The sequence below is a fragment of the Pseudorca crassidens genome, chromosome 15 (assembly GCF_039906515.1).
Source record: "Pseudorca crassidens isolate mPseCra1 chromosome 15, mPseCra1.hap1, whole genome shotgun sequence".
Classification (NCBI taxonomy): Eukaryota; Metazoa; Chordata; class Mammalia; order Artiodactyla; family Delphinidae; genus Pseudorca; species Pseudorca crassidens.
Window position 1 is genome coordinate 19,239,943 of NC_090310.1, and position 19,048 is coordinate 19,258,990.

At 46.1% G+C, this 19,048-nt stretch overlaps 1 protein-coding gene and 1 non-coding gene across 5 annotated transcripts in view; one reads left to right on the plus strand and one right to left on the minus strand.

The window, feature by feature from the left end:
- Nucleotides 1–17,894, minus strand: part of SLC5A11 (solute carrier family 5 member 11) — a 52,323-nt gene extending 34,429 nt beyond the window's left edge. For 2 of the 4 annotated variants that reach the window (XM_067706346.1, XM_067706345.1), the window contains exons 1-3: nucleotides 17,595–17,893; nucleotides 7,443–7,601; nucleotides 3,422–3,493 (exon numbers count right to left, since the gene is read on the minus strand). In XM_067706346.1, coding sequence (XP_067562447.1) covers nucleotides 3,422–3,493; nucleotides 7,443–7,577 — 207 coding nt within the window. In that variant the 5' untranslated portion in view covers nucleotides 7,578–7,601; nucleotides 17,595–17,893. Of the gene's footprint in view, nucleotides 1–3,421; nucleotides 3,494–7,442; nucleotides 7,602–17,594 lie in introns of those variants that run through there. The other 2 variants (XM_067706347.1, XM_067706348.1) reach the window with 2 other exon arrangements.
- On the plus strand, nucleotides 5,715–5,786 carry TRNAE-UUC (transfer RNA glutamic acid (anticodon UUC)). Its single transcript has one exon. It is a non-coding gene; the product is annotated as a tRNA-Glu (tRNA).
- Nucleotides 17,895–19,048: the final 1,154 nt, after the last annotated feature.

The following is a 19,048-nucleotide window of genomic DNA, read 5'->3' on the forward strand; positions in this document are numbered from 1 at the left end:
ACTAGCATTAGGTCAATTTCCCGAGTTCCGAAAATGTTGATTTTGACAATGTTGCCACTGTTCTCATGGCTTTTATGCAGGAGGAGATTTCAAAGATCTTTATTCTGCCACTCCCAGTGACCCCACTCTGCAGGCTCCTCTGATTTTCCACTCTTCCCATAAAGAATCTGCGCTGGCCTGTGGCTTATTTTGATCAATAGAATGTGGTGAAAGTGACACTGTGTGACTTCCAGGCCAACACACAACAGCTCGGCAGCTTTCATCTTTGCCCTTGGAATCAGACGCCTTGTAAAAAACCTTGGGCCGGGCCATTAGATGATGAGAGGCATAGAGAGAGAGTGAAGTCCTTGCCTTCTAGCCAGTCTAGCTCCTGCCGGAGCTCCAGATCTGTGATGAGGCCATCCTGGACTTCCAGCCCTTCCCAGCCACCAGCTAGACGCAGCTCCATGAGTGACTCTAAAGAGCGGGGGAGGAACCACCCACTCAAAACACGCAATCGTTAGAAATAATACACTGTAGCTGTTTTAAGCTGCTAAACGTGTAGGTGGTTTGTTAGGCAACACCAGCTAACTAATGCACATGCTCCAGAGCCTATTCTCTCTCTCTCTCTCTCTTTTTTTTTTTCACTTAGTAATTACAGAGAAAATGGATTTATTCATCAGGGACAGACCTGGATTAACAAAACTCCTAAGATTTACACATAAAAGCAGTAAGCTAATTGATTTCCAGTGAGACTTACAACCGGGTGTGCAACCAGATATTCAAATTGTCTAGCCTCTCCATGTAGATAAGCTACGTGAGAAGCCAAACTATAATCAGAAGGTTGCTTTGTGGACTAGAGCAGTTCATAATGTGATCCAAATGTTTAGTGCTATCAGACTCTGTTTACCAGCGACAGACATCTGCTACTTGAAATGAAATGATGGGATATGCACAAAGGCACCTGCCCCCGGACAGTGTTTAGGTGGGCCAAGGCTGTGAGAGACCACATAAACCTCTATAACCAATTCCTATCAGAACTAGTATTGGTTTTCTATAGATGTTAACATTTTATCAAGCCAAAGCCCATACTCTTAACCACATCTCCTTCACATGGACATCATTCTCCTTAGGTGAAGAAAGCAAAAAAAGCTCCAAAATTTCCCTTTGCTTCTTGACCTGGGGAAGGGTCATCCAAGGAGTATGAGCACAGAAATGGTCCCAGAAGTGACATACGAAAGCAGGCATACTTAGGTGGGCTGCTGTATTGCTACTGAATTTTAGGAACTCAGCATCACTCCTCATAGAGACCACTAGAGCAGGATTTCTTAAAACTGTCACTGAATATTTCCTTTGTAGCCTTCTCTAAGTTCACTGCACCTGCACTGCTATTTACTTAATATTTTATCTTATATTGACTTCTTCTTTAACTCTTATACATGAATCACATATTATTTAGTCAATGTATTAGATATTAATACAATATATTAGTAATATAATAGTACATGCATATATATATATATATATATATATATATATATATATATCCACAGCCTTTAGTAGAAAATCAGTATCACTTGCTCTACATAGAAGAGAACCATACAAATAAAATGAAAATGAAAAAAAAATTATTAAATTCTAGCTAGGTTCTCTGGACGACCAAATTCACTTAGCCTGAGGCTTGCATTCTCTTTTATTTTTATTTTATTTTATTTAGTTATTTTTGGCTGCGTTGGGTCTTTGTTGCTGCACACAGGCTTTCTCTAGTTGTGGTGAGCTGGGGCTACTCTTTGTTGCAGTGAGGGGGCTTCTCGTTGCAGTGGCTTCTCTCGTTGTGGAGCACGGGCTCTAGGCACGTGGGCTTCAGTAGTTGCAGCACGTGGGCTCAGTAGTTGTGGCTCACGGACTCTAGAGCGCAGGCTCAGTAGTTGTGGCACACGGGCTTAGTTGCTCCGCGCCATGTGGGATCTTCCCAGACCAGGGATCGAACCCGTGTCCCCTGCATTGGCAGGCGGATTCTCAACCACTGTGCCACCAGGGAAGCCCCTGCATTCTCTTTTAAACACAGAGATTAGCCAGTGCTGGAAGGTTGGTAAAACCCTATTAGTACCAAACTTTGACTGTTTCTTTTATGTAACCAGGAGGATTAACAGAGAATAGGAAAGGGAATAATGTTCTCACTAAGTAATCTGATGTTATTTAATGCTCTGTCTGTGCACAACTGAAAAATCATGGGGCACATATTACTTATATTTTGGGAAACACTGCACTAGATTACAAGCTCCTTGAGGTTGAAGACGAGCTCACTAATGTCTGCTGTGTTTGGCACACTGCTGGACATATTCCTCAGGGAATTTTTTAAATGAATTCGTTGAATATATAATCCAGAGCTCATTTTTGGTATCTTTTGAGGACACTGGTCATTGTCTTTAGACATCTCATGGACCAGAAACTTATATACCTGTTATCTCTGCACCTTACATCCTACATCTTTTGGACTCCCTGCAAACGGGAGATGTCTTCTCTCTTTTTAGTTCAAAGATTTAACACTTATATTAGGAGATCAAGAATAAAATTATTAGTCCTGATCCCCTACTCAGGGCCCAGGAAGCAGAGGTCTGTGTGCATGTGTATGTTGTCTGTGCACATGTGTGTGCGTGTGTGTATTTCGTAATGCCTTTAGCTACCCTTGAAAAGAAAATACTAATTGGGCTGTTGTGTTTGTTATTTATGTTCTCAACACCCATTCCACCTTGTCCCGGTCATGCTCTCCAGTTTTCCTTCAGAGTCTAGCCCCTCTCATTTCTCATCACATATGCCTCAGAGCAGGCTCCATGCCCCACAGCTTAGGCACTGAGTGTGTGACCCAGTTAGCACATCAAACTACCTTGGTCACGGTGATTGGCACAGAGATGGGCAAGGGACACAATCAAAGATGGGATATTTTCCAGGGATACTGCCATGGAGGCAGGTGCTCTTCCCTTGCTAGGCTGGAACTTGAGAGGATGAAAGGTCTGGAGCAGTGGCCGCCATCTTGTTGACATGAAGTTGTGCCTGTTTGGGAATAGCACCCATCCAGAAGAAGAGAAGCAGGTAGAAATAGATAGATGATAGATAAATAATGGATAGATAAATGATAGATAGGTGATAGATAGATAGATAGATAGGATAAACAGAGGGAGAAACCAGGTCCTACTTAGCACTTGGGCCCCTATACTCTGCTGTACCTGAAACCAGACCAACCCTCAGTTTTTCCCTTAGGTGAGCTGATGAATTCTTTTTGTTCAAACAAATTTGAGTTGAAGCTAAGCCTTCTCTAGTCTAGACTGTGACTTCCAGACAACATGGAACCAGAGAGTCCTGAGCGAGCAAAGGTTAGACAGAATAGCAACACTTGAAGAGTCTTTGAGAAGTAATTTTAATTGAACCAAAGACTACTTACTGGCCACCACACCATGTCCCCTCCAGCTAGAAAATAGCCTTTCACCGTGTCTCTTTTGGTCTTCACTGTGGACTGAAACAAAGAAGAGGGGTGGGTGAGGGCAATGTTAGCAATCAGACACCTCCCCAAATGGTCTAGGCCACAGATTATAACCCGGGAGTCCAGCAGGCCAGACTCAAATTTATTTTGGGTTTTTTTGTTTATTTGTTTCTGGGTTTTTGTTTGTTTTTGGTTTTTTTGCAGGAGTCCCTGAGCGATACTTCCCATGGACATTGTTTGCCTGAAATATCTTACTTCACTTTTTTTTTTTTTTTTGCCACGTGGTTTGTGGGATCTTAGTTCCCCAACCAGGGGTCGAACCCGGACCCTCGGCAGTGAAAGCACAGTCCTAATCGCTGGACCGCCAGGGAAGTCCCTCAACTATAATTAAAAAAAAGATGGAGGGACTCCCCTGGCAGTCCAGAGGTTAAGACTCCATGATTCCACTGCAGGGGGCACGGGTTTGATCCCAGGTCAGGGAACTAAGATTCCACATGCCCCGTGGCTCGTCCAAAAAATAAAAACTAGAAATATTTAAAAAGTACAAAACTCTGAGGTCCTTTAAAAAAAAAATGACTTCCCTGATAGTCCAGTGAGTAAGACTGCGCTCCCAATGCAGGGGGCCAGGGTTCAATCCCTGGTCAGGGAACTAGATCCCGCTTGCATTCTGCAACTAAAAGATCCCACCTGCCGCAATGAAGACCCCGCAGCCAAAATAAATATAAATAAATAATTAATTAAAAAAATAAAGTATAGTTGATGTGTGATATTACATAATTTACAGCTATACAATATGGTGATTCAAAATTTTTAAAGATTATACTCCATTTTAGTTGTTATAAAATATTGGCTATATCCCTCTATTGTACAATATATTCTTTTTTATTAATAATTAATTTATTAATTTTTTTGGCTGCATTGGGTCTTTGTTGCTGCACGTGGGCTTTTCTCTAGTTGCAGCGAGCGGGGGCTATTCTTCATTGCGGTGTGTGGGCTTCTCACTGAGTGGCTTATCTTGTTGCAGAGCACAGGCTCTAGGCGCGCGGGCTTCAGCAGTTGTGGCTCGCGGTCTCTAGAGCGCAGGCTCAGTAGTTGTGGCACACAGGCTTAGTTGTTCCGCAGCAAGTGTGATCTTCCCAGAGCGGGGCTCGAACCCATATCCTCTGCATTGGCAGGCGGATTCTTAACCACTGTGCCACCGGGGAAGCCCTGTACAATATATTCTTGTAGCTTATTTTATGCATAATAGTTTGTACCTCTTAACACCCTACCCCTGTATTGTTCCTCCCGCCCTTCCCTCGCCCCACTGGTAACCACTAGTTTGTTCTCTATATCTGTGATTCTACTTCTTTTTTGTTATATTCACTAGTTTGTTTATTTTTTAGATCAAATATATTTTGTTTGACCCATGGTTTTTAAGAAGATTTTCATCTGAATGCCCTTAGAGGAGACATAAACTCTTCAGGTCAACACAGCCCTTACCACTCCCTGCCTCGCAGATGTATAATAACCCACGAGATCCCCCTAGGCATTTGAGTTTTAGACTCACGGCTTGTATAGACAAGCCACAATGAGCTATAGATAGCTCACAATGGATATCATTTATTGAGCATCAGTACTATGTGACAGACACTAGACTAGGCATTTTGAGGCATCATCTCATTTTAATCCTCACCAAGTCCTATGAGGTTGGTGTCATCAGGCCAGTTTAACAGATGAAGAAACTGTGGCTTGGAAGTAAAGTCATGTATGTAGTACCATATTTCTACAGAGCAGAAGGCTGGGAACTCAAACCTAGGTCAGCCTGATTTCAGAGCTCTTTAGGAGTGAGCTTCCTGGCATTAAAGGTGCTTTAACAGAGACATTTTAACCACTAAGTAGCTATTTGTGATAAGTGGTTTAACTTCTCCCAGCCTCTGGGTGCAGGTGTTGGTGAGAGGAGTCTTACTGGATGGGAGATGACATGAAATGATATCTTTTCATCCCTGCAAATGATCTTACTATAGAAAACAGACACTATGGCTCATTCCTGCTGAACCCTGACACAGGAAGTATTTTCCAAGAGTAAAGAACTCCTCGTGCTAAAAGGGATCTTCTAAATCCATGACTTCAAAAACTAGTAATACATCAGAGTCTCCCAATTCTCTTGTGAAAATATAGATTCCCAGGAACTCTAACCCTCACCCTAACTCTACCCCTACACCTAATCCTGATCTCAAACCTGTCTGAATCAAAAGCCCTGACTCTTGGGAATTCCCTGGTGGTCCAGTGGTTAGGACTCGGCACTTTCACTGCCGGGCCCCGGGTTCGATCCCTGGTCAGGGAACTAAGATCCCGCAAGCCGTGCAGCGCGACAATAAATAAATAAATAAATAGATAACTAAAAGCCCTGACCCTTAACAACATCTCACCCATCTCAATCAGATCCATGGTCTTTGGGATGGCCAGTACTTTTATCCCCTGATTGATCTGGAGCAGGGAAAGCTAAGGGGTAAGAGTAGAGAAATGATCTACAAATAGTCAAACGGAAGTGGGGACACCTCAGTAGGCTACAGTTTTCAAGTCATTTGACCTGAAAATCAGATAGCAGCACCTCCTCTGCACTATCCTTGATCCCAAAGTTACTGTCTCTTTAATATGTAAAGCGTTCCTAGAAATTGATAAGAATAAGAGCAAGAACTTAATGAAAATGGAAAAAAAAAATGAAACCATACTTCACTTAAAGGAAACAAGTGGTTCTTAAACATATGTAAGGATGTTTATTTTAGCCTCACTGATTATATGATAGTACATTGAGATATTGTGTTTCCCTGTCAGTTTGGCAAAAATGAAAAAGTTTGACAATGCAGTGTTGCTGTGGATGTGATCATGTGACTTTCATACATTTAATGATCTTGTGCAGATTGGCACTAAGCCTAAGGAGGGCAATCTGACACAAGCTATCACAATTACAAATACATACATCCTTTAACCTGACGATTCCAGTACGGGGAATTTATCCTACATTATAGTTGTATATACATCCAAAATAATGTGCCCAAGACTTGTCTATTACAGCACAAATTTTAGTGTTGAGAGATGGGGAACAATCCAAATGACCCTCAGCAAGAAACAGGTTAAATAAATTGCGGTATGATCGTCTATGGAATACCGGGCAACTTTTGTTTTCAACACCTTTATTGGAGTATAATTGCTTTACAATGGTGTGTTAGTACTGGTCAACTTTTAAGAAGATGCAGAAGCGTCCATATACTGATATGAAAAGATATCCAGGAGACACTGATCAGTGAAACATATCAAAGTAAAAAACGGTATGTATAATAAGCTACCTTCTATTTAAGAATGAGGGAAATATACACATTAATATTTGCTTGGATTTACCTAAAGAAACTCTGGAAGAATACACTAATGTACTAAAAAGTTAATAACAGTGGTTGCCTGTGGAGGGAAGGGTAGTAGTAAGACTTTTCATTGTGTGTCATTTTAAGTTGTTTTTATTTCACTGCCTTTAAAAAAACAAAACTACTTTTTAAAGAGCATGGGCTTCAAAGTGAAGGATATGGATTCTAACCCCAGTTCTCCTAACTTACTAACAGAATAAGGAACTTAAATTCTTTGAGCCTCGGTTTTCTTATCTATAAAATGGGGTATAGCAATAGTACCTTCTTCATAGCGACCTGTGCAAATTACATGAGATAACATGAATGAAAGTGCCTAACAAGGTACTTGACACACAGTTGATACTCAACGCATTCTTTAAATATTAAAGTTCTGATTAGGAAATTCCCTGGCGGTCCAGTGGCTAGGATTCTGCGCTTCCACTATAGGAGGCACGGGTTCGATCCCTGGTCGGGGAACTAAGAACCCGCATGCCATGTGGCACGGCCAGAAATAAAAATAATAAAAGTTCTGATTACTGTGTGACCTTGAGCTAGTCTCTCACCCCACCCCAGCCACTTTCCCTCCCCCTGACCTGGCTTACCCATAGTCCAACGGCCAGGACAAAGAGGAAGTACAGAACCAGCACTGCGATGTCACCTGGTTCCAGAGTCCTCTGGGGAAATGCCTCCAGGGGATCTGGCCGCGTGGGCTGAGGGCTGCTGGGGCTGCTCTCCATGGTCCTGAATGAACTCTCTCACCCCTGTGGAAGGGCAAATGCATGTCAGATGCCAGGACCTGGTGCCACTCTTCTCACCCTCTCCGTGGCTGCCTCCTTGGGACATCCAAGCAAGAGGACACACGTGGAGGAGACAACCTCGGGAAGGCAGATGCATCCACCCACTCACTCAGCAAACATTTACAAGGAAGTCACGTCAAATCTACAGTTAATGTTTACCAATCCAACCACTCGCTTGGCAAAATACAAAGAAGAATACACAATTTTAAGTAATACAGATGTTTCACCACCCTCTTCCACATACCTGGGAGTGAGAGAAAAACAAGACACGTGCGTCAGTCTCTGTTCCCCAGGTACCTCACTGCTGGGTGAAAGTCAAGCCAGTAATTTTGTCAGAGGCTCAGTGAGTCAATAACAATCTTGTTTCACTGCTGGATACGCCCATAAAAATGCATATATTTAATAAACACTTATATAGTACTTACTACATGCCAGGCATCATCCTAAGTGTTTATAAACCTGCGAAGTGGGCACTGTTGCTATCATACCATCTTACAGCTGGCAAAATTGAGGCACAGAGAAGTTAACTAACTTGCCTAAGGTAACACAGTTCAAGTGGTAGAGTTGGGATTTGAAGGCTAATAATCTTGCTCCAGAATCCATGTTTTGAACCAGTATCTTAAGGTATTTCTCAGTATATTGCACTTCCTTGGGCAATTTAAGGGATTCCTGTGGTGGGTAGAATCATGTCCCCCTCAAAGATGTTTACATCCTAATCCCCAGAGCCTGTGAATGTGTTACGCTATATGACAAAGGACAATTACATTTGCAGATGTAATTAAGGTTGCTAGTCAGCTTCCCTTTAAATAGGGAGCTTATCTGAGTAGGACTAATGCAATCACTAGGGACCCTAAAAGTGGAAGAGGAGATTAGATGAGAGAACCAGAGAGATAAGAGTGTGAGAAGGATTTGGCCTGATGTTGCCGGCTTTGATAATGGGGTAATGGGGCCACAAGCCAAGGAATGCAGGTGACTTCTAGAAGCTAGAAAAAGCAAATTAATGGATTCTCCTCTAGAGCATGCAGAAGGAAGTGAGCCCTACTCTCACCTTGACTTTAGTGCAGTAAGACCCATTGAGAACTTCTGACTTCCAGAACTGTAAGATGATGAACTTGTGCTGTTTGAAGCCACTAAGTTTGTGGTAATTTGTTACAGCAGCAATTGGAAACTAATACAATTCTCAAGGGTAATTTTTTTACTATAAGCGATTTGGGCTTTGACTTACTTCTGTGTTAAGATGACTCCACTCTGGAGGTGTCAGCCTCTAGGGGTTCAGGAATCAAAAACTCAGTCCTGCCCTCTATGACGTGCACCCCAATAATGGGATAAACCCACTCAGATAATAACACAACGTGATGTTTCATACAGTGGAGGTACATAGAGGTAGAGGTATTAAGGATTCAAGCTTAGGAGTCATCAAGCTGGCTCCCCCACTTACCGATCCTGAGAACTTGGACAAATTCCCTAACTTCTCAAAACCTTAGCATTCCCATCTGCAAAATGGGGCAATAAGAGTTTACGTTTCATAGATTGCTGTGAGCTCGTACCTGTGAAATGTTAACAACAGTGCCACGCACAGCTGTGTTCAGTAAATTGTAGCTGCTATTATTAATATTACTAATTTTCTACAATGTGCAATGAGGTAAGGACCACCTAATTTTACATGGAGAAATCCAGATGGTAGCGTATGAGCTGGGTCTTGAAGAATGAGTGGGTGGTCCTACACAGCATAAGTGGGTATGAGAGAGCATTCCAGGCCAAGACAACAGTATCTAACATTGAGGTGTGAAAAAACATGTCATGCTTAAGGAACCATCAGATTCTTGCCTGAGTATTAAGCAAGATTTGAAGGAGGGAGATGGGCAGTGAGGCTCATATAATGCTATGAAGACATTATACCCGCCCTTTGATGTCATTCAAAGGATTCTGTAAGGTCAGTAATTTTCAAAGATAACATCAGTTGTCATCATCTTCAGATATCATCCCGTTTTTATGTTTTTAATTTTAATTTTTAATTGAGCATTTTAAAATTTATTTAATTAATTTATTTTTGACTGCGTTGGGTCTTCGTTGCTGCACGCAGGCTTCCTCTAGTTGTAGTGAGTGGGGGCTATTCTTTGTTGCGGTGCGCGGGCTTCTCATTGCGGTGGCTTCTCTTGTTGCGGAGCACGGGCTCTAGGTGAGTGGGCATCAGTAGCTGTAGCACACAGGCTCAGTAGTTGTGGCTCACAGGCTCTAGAGCAGAGGCTCAGTAATCGTGGCTCATGGGCTTAGTTGCTCTGTGGCATGTGGGATCTTCCCAGACCAGGGCTCAAACCCGTGTCTCCTGCATTGGCAGGCAGATTCTTAACCACTGCACCACCAGGGAAGCCCCATTCTCTGTTTTTATAACAAATATTTTGTAATATTCCTTTTACTGAAAATGGAAATGAAATTCATAGTTAGTGTTACCTACCTACACACATAATTTTTTAAAAAAATCAATACAGTGCTCTAACTCTATTATAAAAGAGAAATAGAAGCAATTTATGATTAAAATGATGGATAATCCAAAATGTAACAGCTCCATCTGACTCCACTGCAAGACTCAAAGGGACAGTCAGATCACTTTACCTATTATACTGAATACATTTTTAATTTAAGAGAAATAAAAAAATAGGAATCCATTCTATTCCAGAAGCACAGAATAAAGCATGAATTTACAGAGGAACACCAGAATGTTTAAATTTGTGAAAAATGCTTTGTGATTTTAAATGTTATGAAGAAGTCCAAACAACTCCCACGATATACCATGCTTTTAACTTAAGATAGAGCCCTCTGAGAAATATCAGAGGCAGCTTCGTGAAAATAAAAAGCAGGTACATTTTTTTAAAACCATTTTTTAAATGAAGTAAAGTTAATTTACAATGTTGTGCTAGTTTCAGATGTATAGCAAAGTGATAAATATTCTTTTTCAGCTTCTTTTCCATTTATAGGTTATTATAAGATATCGAATATAGTTCCCTGTGCTATTTTTTTAATGTAAAAAAAACAACAGCCAACACTTTGTGTTTTGTGCAAACTGGTTCTACTGTCGCATAATTGTAAGCATGTTTTTCGCCTGCGTGAAGGTCAGGTGGGACATCTGAAAGTCCTGGTTGCTTGGGGAAGTTCTGTGAATTTCAAGGTGTCTAGCATGTCTGGTCTCCACCCAGCCATGGTACCCAAAGTCATTGTGACAACCAAAAATATCCGATAAATTTTCAAAACATCTCCCGGTAGGCAGCAATGCCTCAGTGGCACCCCTCTGCTCTAGGTTAAGAAATGCCACTGAAGAATTTTGAACAAGGTGGTGGAAGTGGTGCAGGGCAGAGGAGGCTTGACTGGAAGCCAAAAAGGTGGGCGGGAAGGGTATTTTGAAATAACCCAGACTTGAGATGGAGGGTGAGAAAAAGTGCATTAGAGAAATAATTTGGGTTAGAATCGGTAGGACCTGGAGATTAATTAACAGGGTAAGCGAGAGAGAGGGGGAGAACTGGGGATAGTTTCCTACTTCTAATCAGAGCTGCCCAAAGACAGAATGGCCTGGTCACCTGGGCAGGATGTTCCTTGTTCTTAAAGCAGAGTTTTTCATCTGCAATACTATTGGCATTTTGGATCACATAATTCTTTATTATAGAGCGCTGTCTTGTGCATTGTAGGATGTTTAGAGCATCCCTGGTAGCTACCCACTAGATGCCAGTAGCACCCTTCCCACAGTTGTGAGAGCCACAAATGTCCGCTGGGTTGAGAACCACTGCCTTTGAGCCCTAGAAATTGGACAGGCACTTAGAGAAGATGCCTCAGGGGGGCGCTCAATAACTTTTAACGTCCCTTCCCACGCCAATTACAGAGGATGCTCACAGCTTCTCAGACCTGTGAGAAGACTCAAGCAATCACTGATCCATAGCTCTCATCCAAAGATGAACAGACAAGAGAAGGAGGGAAGGAGGGAATATAGACTTGCCAGTATCAGGCAAACCCAGCTCACTTACCCCACTTGAATGCAGGAGTGCGTAGTGGAAGCCCCAATTCTACCTCAGATCACCCCTCAGCCCTCCCTGCCTCAGTCAAGCCCAGGTGTTATGATCATTGTTGTCTGTCCAATGGGATGGTAATAACCTAAATGAACCAGAGAACTTGTAGGGAGAAAGTAGAAAGGGAAGACTGGTGCTGGAGACCCTCCCTAGGGTGGAAGTAGAGGTTCATAAATAAGGGTCTAACCAGGAGACTGATTCTGGAGGCTTGGGGAGGACAGGGTGGATGGTCCTTAAGGCTGACTCAGGGGTGAAGCGCCTGTTAGGTAGGTAGTGCTCTTATTGCTATTCCACAGCCAAGGAAGTGGTGTCACATGACTGAGTGCCCAAGGCAGGACTCAAATCCAGATCTGTCTGATTTCAGAGCCTGCATTTTCTTTCTTTTTTTGCCATGATTTTTAAAAAATTATTAAAAGACTTCCCTGGTGGAGCAGTGGTTGAGAGTCCGCCTGCCGATGCAGGGGACACGGGCTTGTGCTCCGGTCCGGGAAGATCCCACATGCCACGGAGCGGCTGGGCCCGTGAGCCATGGCCACTGAGCCTGCGCGTCCGGAGCCTGTGCTCCGCAACGGGAGGGGCCACAACAGTGAGTGGCCCGCGTACCGCAAAAAAAAAAAAAAAAAATTATTAAAGTATAGTTGATTTACAATATTGTGTTAGTTTCTGGTATACAGCAAAGTGATTCATATGAGTATATATATTCATATATATATATATCCTTTTTCAGATTCTTTTCCATTAGAGGTCATTACAAGATATTGAATATACTTCCCTGTGCTATACAACAGGTCCTTGTTGTTTATCTATTTTATATATAGTAGTGTGTATCTGTTAATCCCAAACTCCTAATTTATCTCTTCCCTTTCCCCTTTGGTAACCATATGTTTGTTTTCTATGTCTGTGAGTCTATTTCTGTTTCGTATATAAGTTCATTAGTATCATTTTTTTAGATACCACATATAAGTCATGTCATATTATATTTGTCTTTCTCCAACTTACTTCACTTAGCATGATCATCTCTAGGTCCATCCATGTTGCTGCAAATGGCTTTATTTCGTTCTTTTTTATGGCTGAGTAGTATTCCATTGTGTGTGTGTGTGTGTGTGTGTGTGTGTGTGTGTGTGTGTATATATATATATATATATATATATATATATATATACCACTTCCTTATCCATTCCTCTGTTGATGGACAATTAGGTTGCTTCCATGTCTTAGCAATAGTGCTGCTATGAACACTGAGGTGCATTGTATCTTTTCGAATTTTTCGAGTTTTCTCTGAATATACGCCCAGGAGTGGGATTGCTGGATCACATGGTGACTCCACTTTTAGTTTTTGGGGGAACCTGCATACTGTTCTCCATAGTGGCTGCACCAGTTTACATTCCCACCAACAGCGTAGGAGGGTTCAGAGCCTGCATTTTCAAACAGTTCAACTGCTTTGAAGTACTTTGTTGCTTCCAAAACAGGGGACTTGGGGAGGATGAGGGCTGGGACCGGAGGAAGCAGGTAGAGATTGATGTTGAACTGGGGAGTGGGGCAGCTTGTTCTAGAACCTCACAGGTCTGAAAGGGAGGAAGGGGAGGAAGGAAGGAGGAAGGGCAGCAGAAAGCCTGGTGACACTCCCTCCCCCGTGTCCAGCCCAGCTCCCAGCCGCCCCTTCCAGGCCTCTGCCTGCCAGGCACCGAGAGGGGCGGGAGCAGATAAACAAGTCATTCATCACCCGCTCCGGGCAGGCTGGCACCAACTTCAGGCTCTTCCTGAGTCCCAGGGAGGGAGGGGACCTGCCGGCGGCCAGGAGGAACAGGCTGTGTCTTCAGGGTGGGAGTAGGAGCTTGGACAACGGACCAGAGAAGCTGTGGAACCCAAGTGCTGCCGCCTTGGCCATGCGCTCCCAGGTGGAGCCCTCCACGTGCCCTCGTTCAGTAAAGTCACGCTGTCACCGTAACAGGGATCATCTCTAAAGCTTAGTGAGCACTAGTTATTGAAATGCCAGGCCAGGAGCTCGCTTTACATTGGTCCTCTTATCTCATCCTTGTCAGCCCAGTGAGACAAACACCTTACACCTCCGTTTTACAGGTGGGAAATGAAGCCACCAAGAAGTGACAGTGAGCTGGGTTCAGGTCCTGGCTGTGCCACTGGCCTCTGGGTCACACTAAGTGTCAGAGGTGGGATTTGAACCCAGGTCCTGAACCGAAGCTCATTGTTATCCAATACTAGCTGGTGTGTCTCTTTTTCCTCCCTTCCTCCTGCCCTTCTCTCCTTCTTTCTCTCCTTCCCTCCTTCAGTCCTTCCCTCCCTCTACTTGTTTCTTTTCCACAAACATTTATTAGGCACCAGCTGTGTGCCAGGCTCTGTGCTAGGCATGGAAGACAAAGTGGTGATTACTGTGGATGTGGCCCCCCCATCCTCGAGAGATCTCACTCAGCCCCTTGCAGCTCCTTGTGTGCCCAGAGCCACCAGCTGCACTGCACCGGGAGGGCTTCACCTCCTGGGAGGGACCCTCCCCTGTGGGAGGCCAGGGTTGACAGGAGTCTAGGTAAAGCGGGCGTTGTAACAACGGCCCTGTTTGCAAGAATACCTTACCCTTGCAGTTGCCCATTGGCTAAGGAACACAGGAAACTCAGCAAGCAGAGACGGCTGCTCACCCCTTTCCTTTCAGCCGCTTACATAATTTGCCAGAGCAGATGTGGAAATTTCCCCAGTGAGAGGCAGGGATGGGGAAGCACATCCACAGCAAGGTGAGGGGTCTGACTGTGTTCCCTGCGTTCGGTTGCTGAGGCCGTCTCCTGCGTGTGTGTGCACTGGTGGGGCTACAGTATCGTCTACAACATGTGTGCATCTGAAACATTTCATGATGGAAGAAAAAGGAACAAGCGGATAAAGATTTACAGCATAAAACCATATATGTATATTAAATACATTCTGAGACAGAAAATAGTACCAACTATTTTGCCAGGATGCAGGCCTATTTGCTGAAGAACAGCAAACACGTTAGCAGGGACAGAAAATGAAAGAGACAGAGAGAGAAACCAGGGAAGGAGTCTGCACTGGCTAAAGATGACAATGACCATCTAATTACAAAGTTTAATTACAGGCAAAAACTCCCTGGGAAATAGATGCACTGCGATCAAGTGTAAAGATGTTAGAACTGCATTGCCCGGTTCAAATCCCAGCTCTGCCACTTACTAGCTCCGTGATCTTGGGCAAATAAGCTCTCTGAGGCTCAGTTTTCCCACCTATAAAATGGGGGTATTAATCAGACCTATGTCACAGTTTTGCTAAAAGCATTAATCGAGTTCGTTATAGAACGTGATCAGGTCCAGAATACTTGGTCTGACTCCATCCTTCTTGGAGGAAAAAAGAAAAAGAGCATGGACTTCGTGGTCACGCAGACCCTGGCCCCTACGTGTGTGAATCTCACTTTAAGCACACCGCACCCCTACGAGGTCAGGTCTCTGGTTAACCCCACTGAACAGGTGGGGAAAACAAAGCCCAAGCTGGGGCCCCAAGGTCACGCCACTGGTAAATGACTGAACCGGGGCTTCCAACCGGGGCTTGACCTGCAAGTTCCTAACCACTGCTCGGCACGTGCGCCCTTGGCAGGGAAAATTCCAGAGGTGACAACAAGGGCCTGCACAGGGCCGGCAGACACTCACACCCTTTCCTTCCACTCCTTTGTGGAGGTAACTGCCTCCTTCCTCAGCCACAAGCCTGGCCTTTGGCTCAAGTCCAAGATGCCCAGAGAGGCTGGTAGTAGACGGAGCCCAATCAGAGGGAGGGGGTCAGTTCTGTCAGGCTGAGCGGAGCTGTCAGACCCTAAAACTGCAGAAGCGAGGGCCACAGGAGGACCACCTCTGGCTGCTCAACCGGCTGATGCTATGTGGTTCATTAGGAATGGGTCTCTAGAAAAAAGGGCCAGAGGACAGATGCCAGGGGTCTCTGTGCTGAAGCAGAGGCTGGGACTCTCCCCAGCCTGTTAGAAAGAGCCACCTCTCCGGTCACTAGGAAGGAAACAATGGGCGCGGTAGGGTCTGGCTCAGGAGGTTAGCAGGTGTGAGTACCAGGGAGCCAGGTGAGGTTTCTCCTCCACCCGCCTCCCCCTTTCAGTGACAACCTTGTCTCTTGATTCCTAGAGAGAATAGATGTCACAAGAACACCTTCTGAGCCCCAGACCTGTCTATCCAAATGCCGGCGTGGAATCTCTCACGGATGCCCAGTCGGCATCTCAAACGTAATACATCCAACTCGGAGACCACAATCTTCAAGGGCGGCCAGTCTTTCCCTTCTCACTAAATGGCAACTTCACCTACCCTGCTGCTCAGGCCGGAAACCCGAGAGTCACCCTTAGGTCTTGCATTCATGCACTCATTCATTCATGCACTCATGCAGTGGTCTGTGAGCACCTCCTACGTGCTGGCCACCACGTCTAAGCACCAAGGATGCCGGGGCTCGTAAACATACCATCAAAGACATTATGGCGTCTCTTGCTCAACTCCCGCAACCTACTGACCTCTGATCCCGTTCTGTCCCACTCCTAAAGCAGAGCTGCAGTCTATGCGTTTCCCCGCACCTTTACTTTTATTGCTTTCATTCAAGCCACCGTCACTGGAAGGATCTTGCCTTCCCAATGACACCCTCGCTTCCTTGGAATCCACTCCCCTTACATGGAAGTCAGAGAGATCTTTGAGCAAAAATCAGATCAGTTCCTTTTCCTGCTCAAAGAATCAGGACCTGTTGATGTGCTCTGCTGTGGCCCCAGCCCCATCTCACCCTGCTCTTATTTCTATCCCTGAGCACTAGTTCTGCCTCAGGGTCTTCGCCATTCCGCCCATCCCACCCGCCCTTGCCCGCAACGCTCTTCCCTGCACTCTTGGCTGGACGAACTCGTGCTCATCCTTCAGATGGCACCCCTACTGTCACAGCCCCAGAGGAGTCTTCCCTTGGCTTCAATCTAAGTAGGATCCCTAAATGATTTGCCATCATGGCAAACATGACTTCCCATAACCGTTGAATCAAGCAGGACATTTGATTTGTACGATTCTCTCATTACCTCCCGTTCCCACTCTACCGTAAGCTCCGCGAAGGCAGGGACCCTGTCCGTCTCGCTCACGTTGTGTCCTCAAAGCAGGCACTCAATAAACCCTTGTATAGCAAACAAAAGTGGACTTTCCTCAGCCTGCCATTGTGACACACCCCCCCAAACCCCGCCACAGCCAAAGTCATATCCTCAGGATGCCCGTTTGGAGGGGGGCGTCTCCCTTGGTTTCTTCCCCGGAATCGGTCATCAAGACATCATTTGAAAAGCAGACCTTGTGTATAAGCTCACGGCTGGCCGTGGGAGGTGGGTCTCAGCTTTGCCTCCCCACTATCTGTGCAACCTTGGGCACGTTTCTTAATGGCTCTCAGCCTCCGTCTGTGAGTGACCGTGGCTGGGCCAGCCAGACCAGGCCCAGGATGTGAGGCTCTCAGCACGTGTCTGGCATATTTGCTTTGCTTGGCAGTCACACATCCCCCAGGGTTTTGTTGTTCTTTGTAGGTATTTTTCACCTGCTTATCTCTTGGGTCCTCGTGAGTCCACCACACCTGTGGGCTGGGCTGTGCTGAGGTTCACGTTCTCATCTGACAGATAAGGAACCGGAGGCTAAGAGAGGTGAAATGATAGCTCCACATCTGTGAACTCGGTTAAGTGGAGGCGCTGCGAGCCTCGCATGCCTGGCGCGCTGGCTGTACCCACACCGCCAAACACACTCCGTTGGCCTCGACAAGCCCTCTCCCAAGGAGAGGAGCTGTGCACCCCTCACCCCGTCCTTCCTGCCAGCACTGCCTCCGGTCCCCAGACCAGCTTCCGCAGTTTGCAGAATGGATATCAGTTTGCGGGGCTGGGAGTAGGGAGTCTTACCTTCCACTGGATGCAGGGCCCACCTGCCCTGGGTCCTGTCGGTGGCGTCTGAGGCAGAAGGAGAGAGAGGTGGCTGTGAGGAGGGAGAAACTGGGCTCCTTTTCCCTCGCAGCCAGAGTTTAGAAGAATGGCAGTGGCCCTCCCTCCGGCACCGCCTGCTCAGAGAGGCTCCTTGCAGGTCAAAATCCAAATTCCAGCCTGGGCTACAGCAGGGCTTAGAGAAAGCGTAATGATCTCCCTCGGGGCAGAGGAGAGGTCCCGGGCCAGCCCTGAACCCTGAACTTGAACTTGAACTCTGAGCAGGCCCCTGCAGGGAAGATGGGCTGACCTGAGCCCCGCCCACATGGCCTCCCTCCTCACCTGGTGGGGGGGCCCATGGCTGGGAAGGGGAGGGGAGCTGTTGCAGCCCAGGGCACCGTCCTGCTCCACTCACCCACTGTGCCACTGGCCCGCCTCCGCGCTGGGGACGGGCGGGCTTGGGACGAGCTGGGGGCGGGGGGAGGGGAGACGCTGGCAGGGGAGGACAGGGACAGAGGAAAGTCCCAGGAGGGCACTTGCCGCGGCCCTACCGCTGCTGCAGCAGCAACAGTGACCACCTTTGTTCGGCTCCTTTTCCGTGCGCTCTCCAGACCAAGGCAGGACAAAGACAGGCGCCTGGAGCCCAGAGGAGTTGTCAGGAGTGACCGAGCCGTGGCCGGGGGCCCACGTCCAGCCCACAGCACCAGGACAGGCAGTGGGGGACAGCAGAAGACTTGCACTGGATGCTCAGAGCATTCAAAATTTAAAAAAAGGAAAAAAAAAAAAGATAGCTACTAGCCTTTGCAAAACGAGAGACTGAATAACGCTCTGGATTTCCCACTTTACTAGAACAATCTGAAGATCTGGCCAGACCAGGCCCACATGGACACAGGACGGCCACTGGCTAGAGCAGAGGCGTGGCCATCCCTCCCCCGTCCACCACAGACCCCACCTCCAGCCCACCTCTCTCCTTCCCTTGACCTGCCCTGGCCCTGGGCGGGGGCAGCCCCTGGCACAGAGTAGATCAGAAAGCATGGTGAGAATCAATATACCCCTGGTTCTATTCTAAATGTTTCCATGTCTCTGCTCACTTGGTCTTTCCAACAAGCCTCCGGGACAGATCTTATTATTATGTCCACCTTACTGATGAAAAGACAGAGGTAGAGAAGGGTGAGTAACTTGCCCAAGTCACCAGCTGTGAGTGGCAGAACCAGGATTTGAACCCTGGGCGTTTCATTCTAGAACGCTACAGGGCCAGTGGGTGTGGCTTAGAGACACGTCCCACTGGACAGAGGGCACCCTGGATGCACAGATACTCAGCAGTTGGACTGATGTCAGCATGAACTGGGGCCTGCAAGGTGGTGGCCTGCCTGGGGGGACAGATGGACAGAAGGAACAGCTAGAATTTGGAGAAAGGGGATGGGCGGACAGAGAGC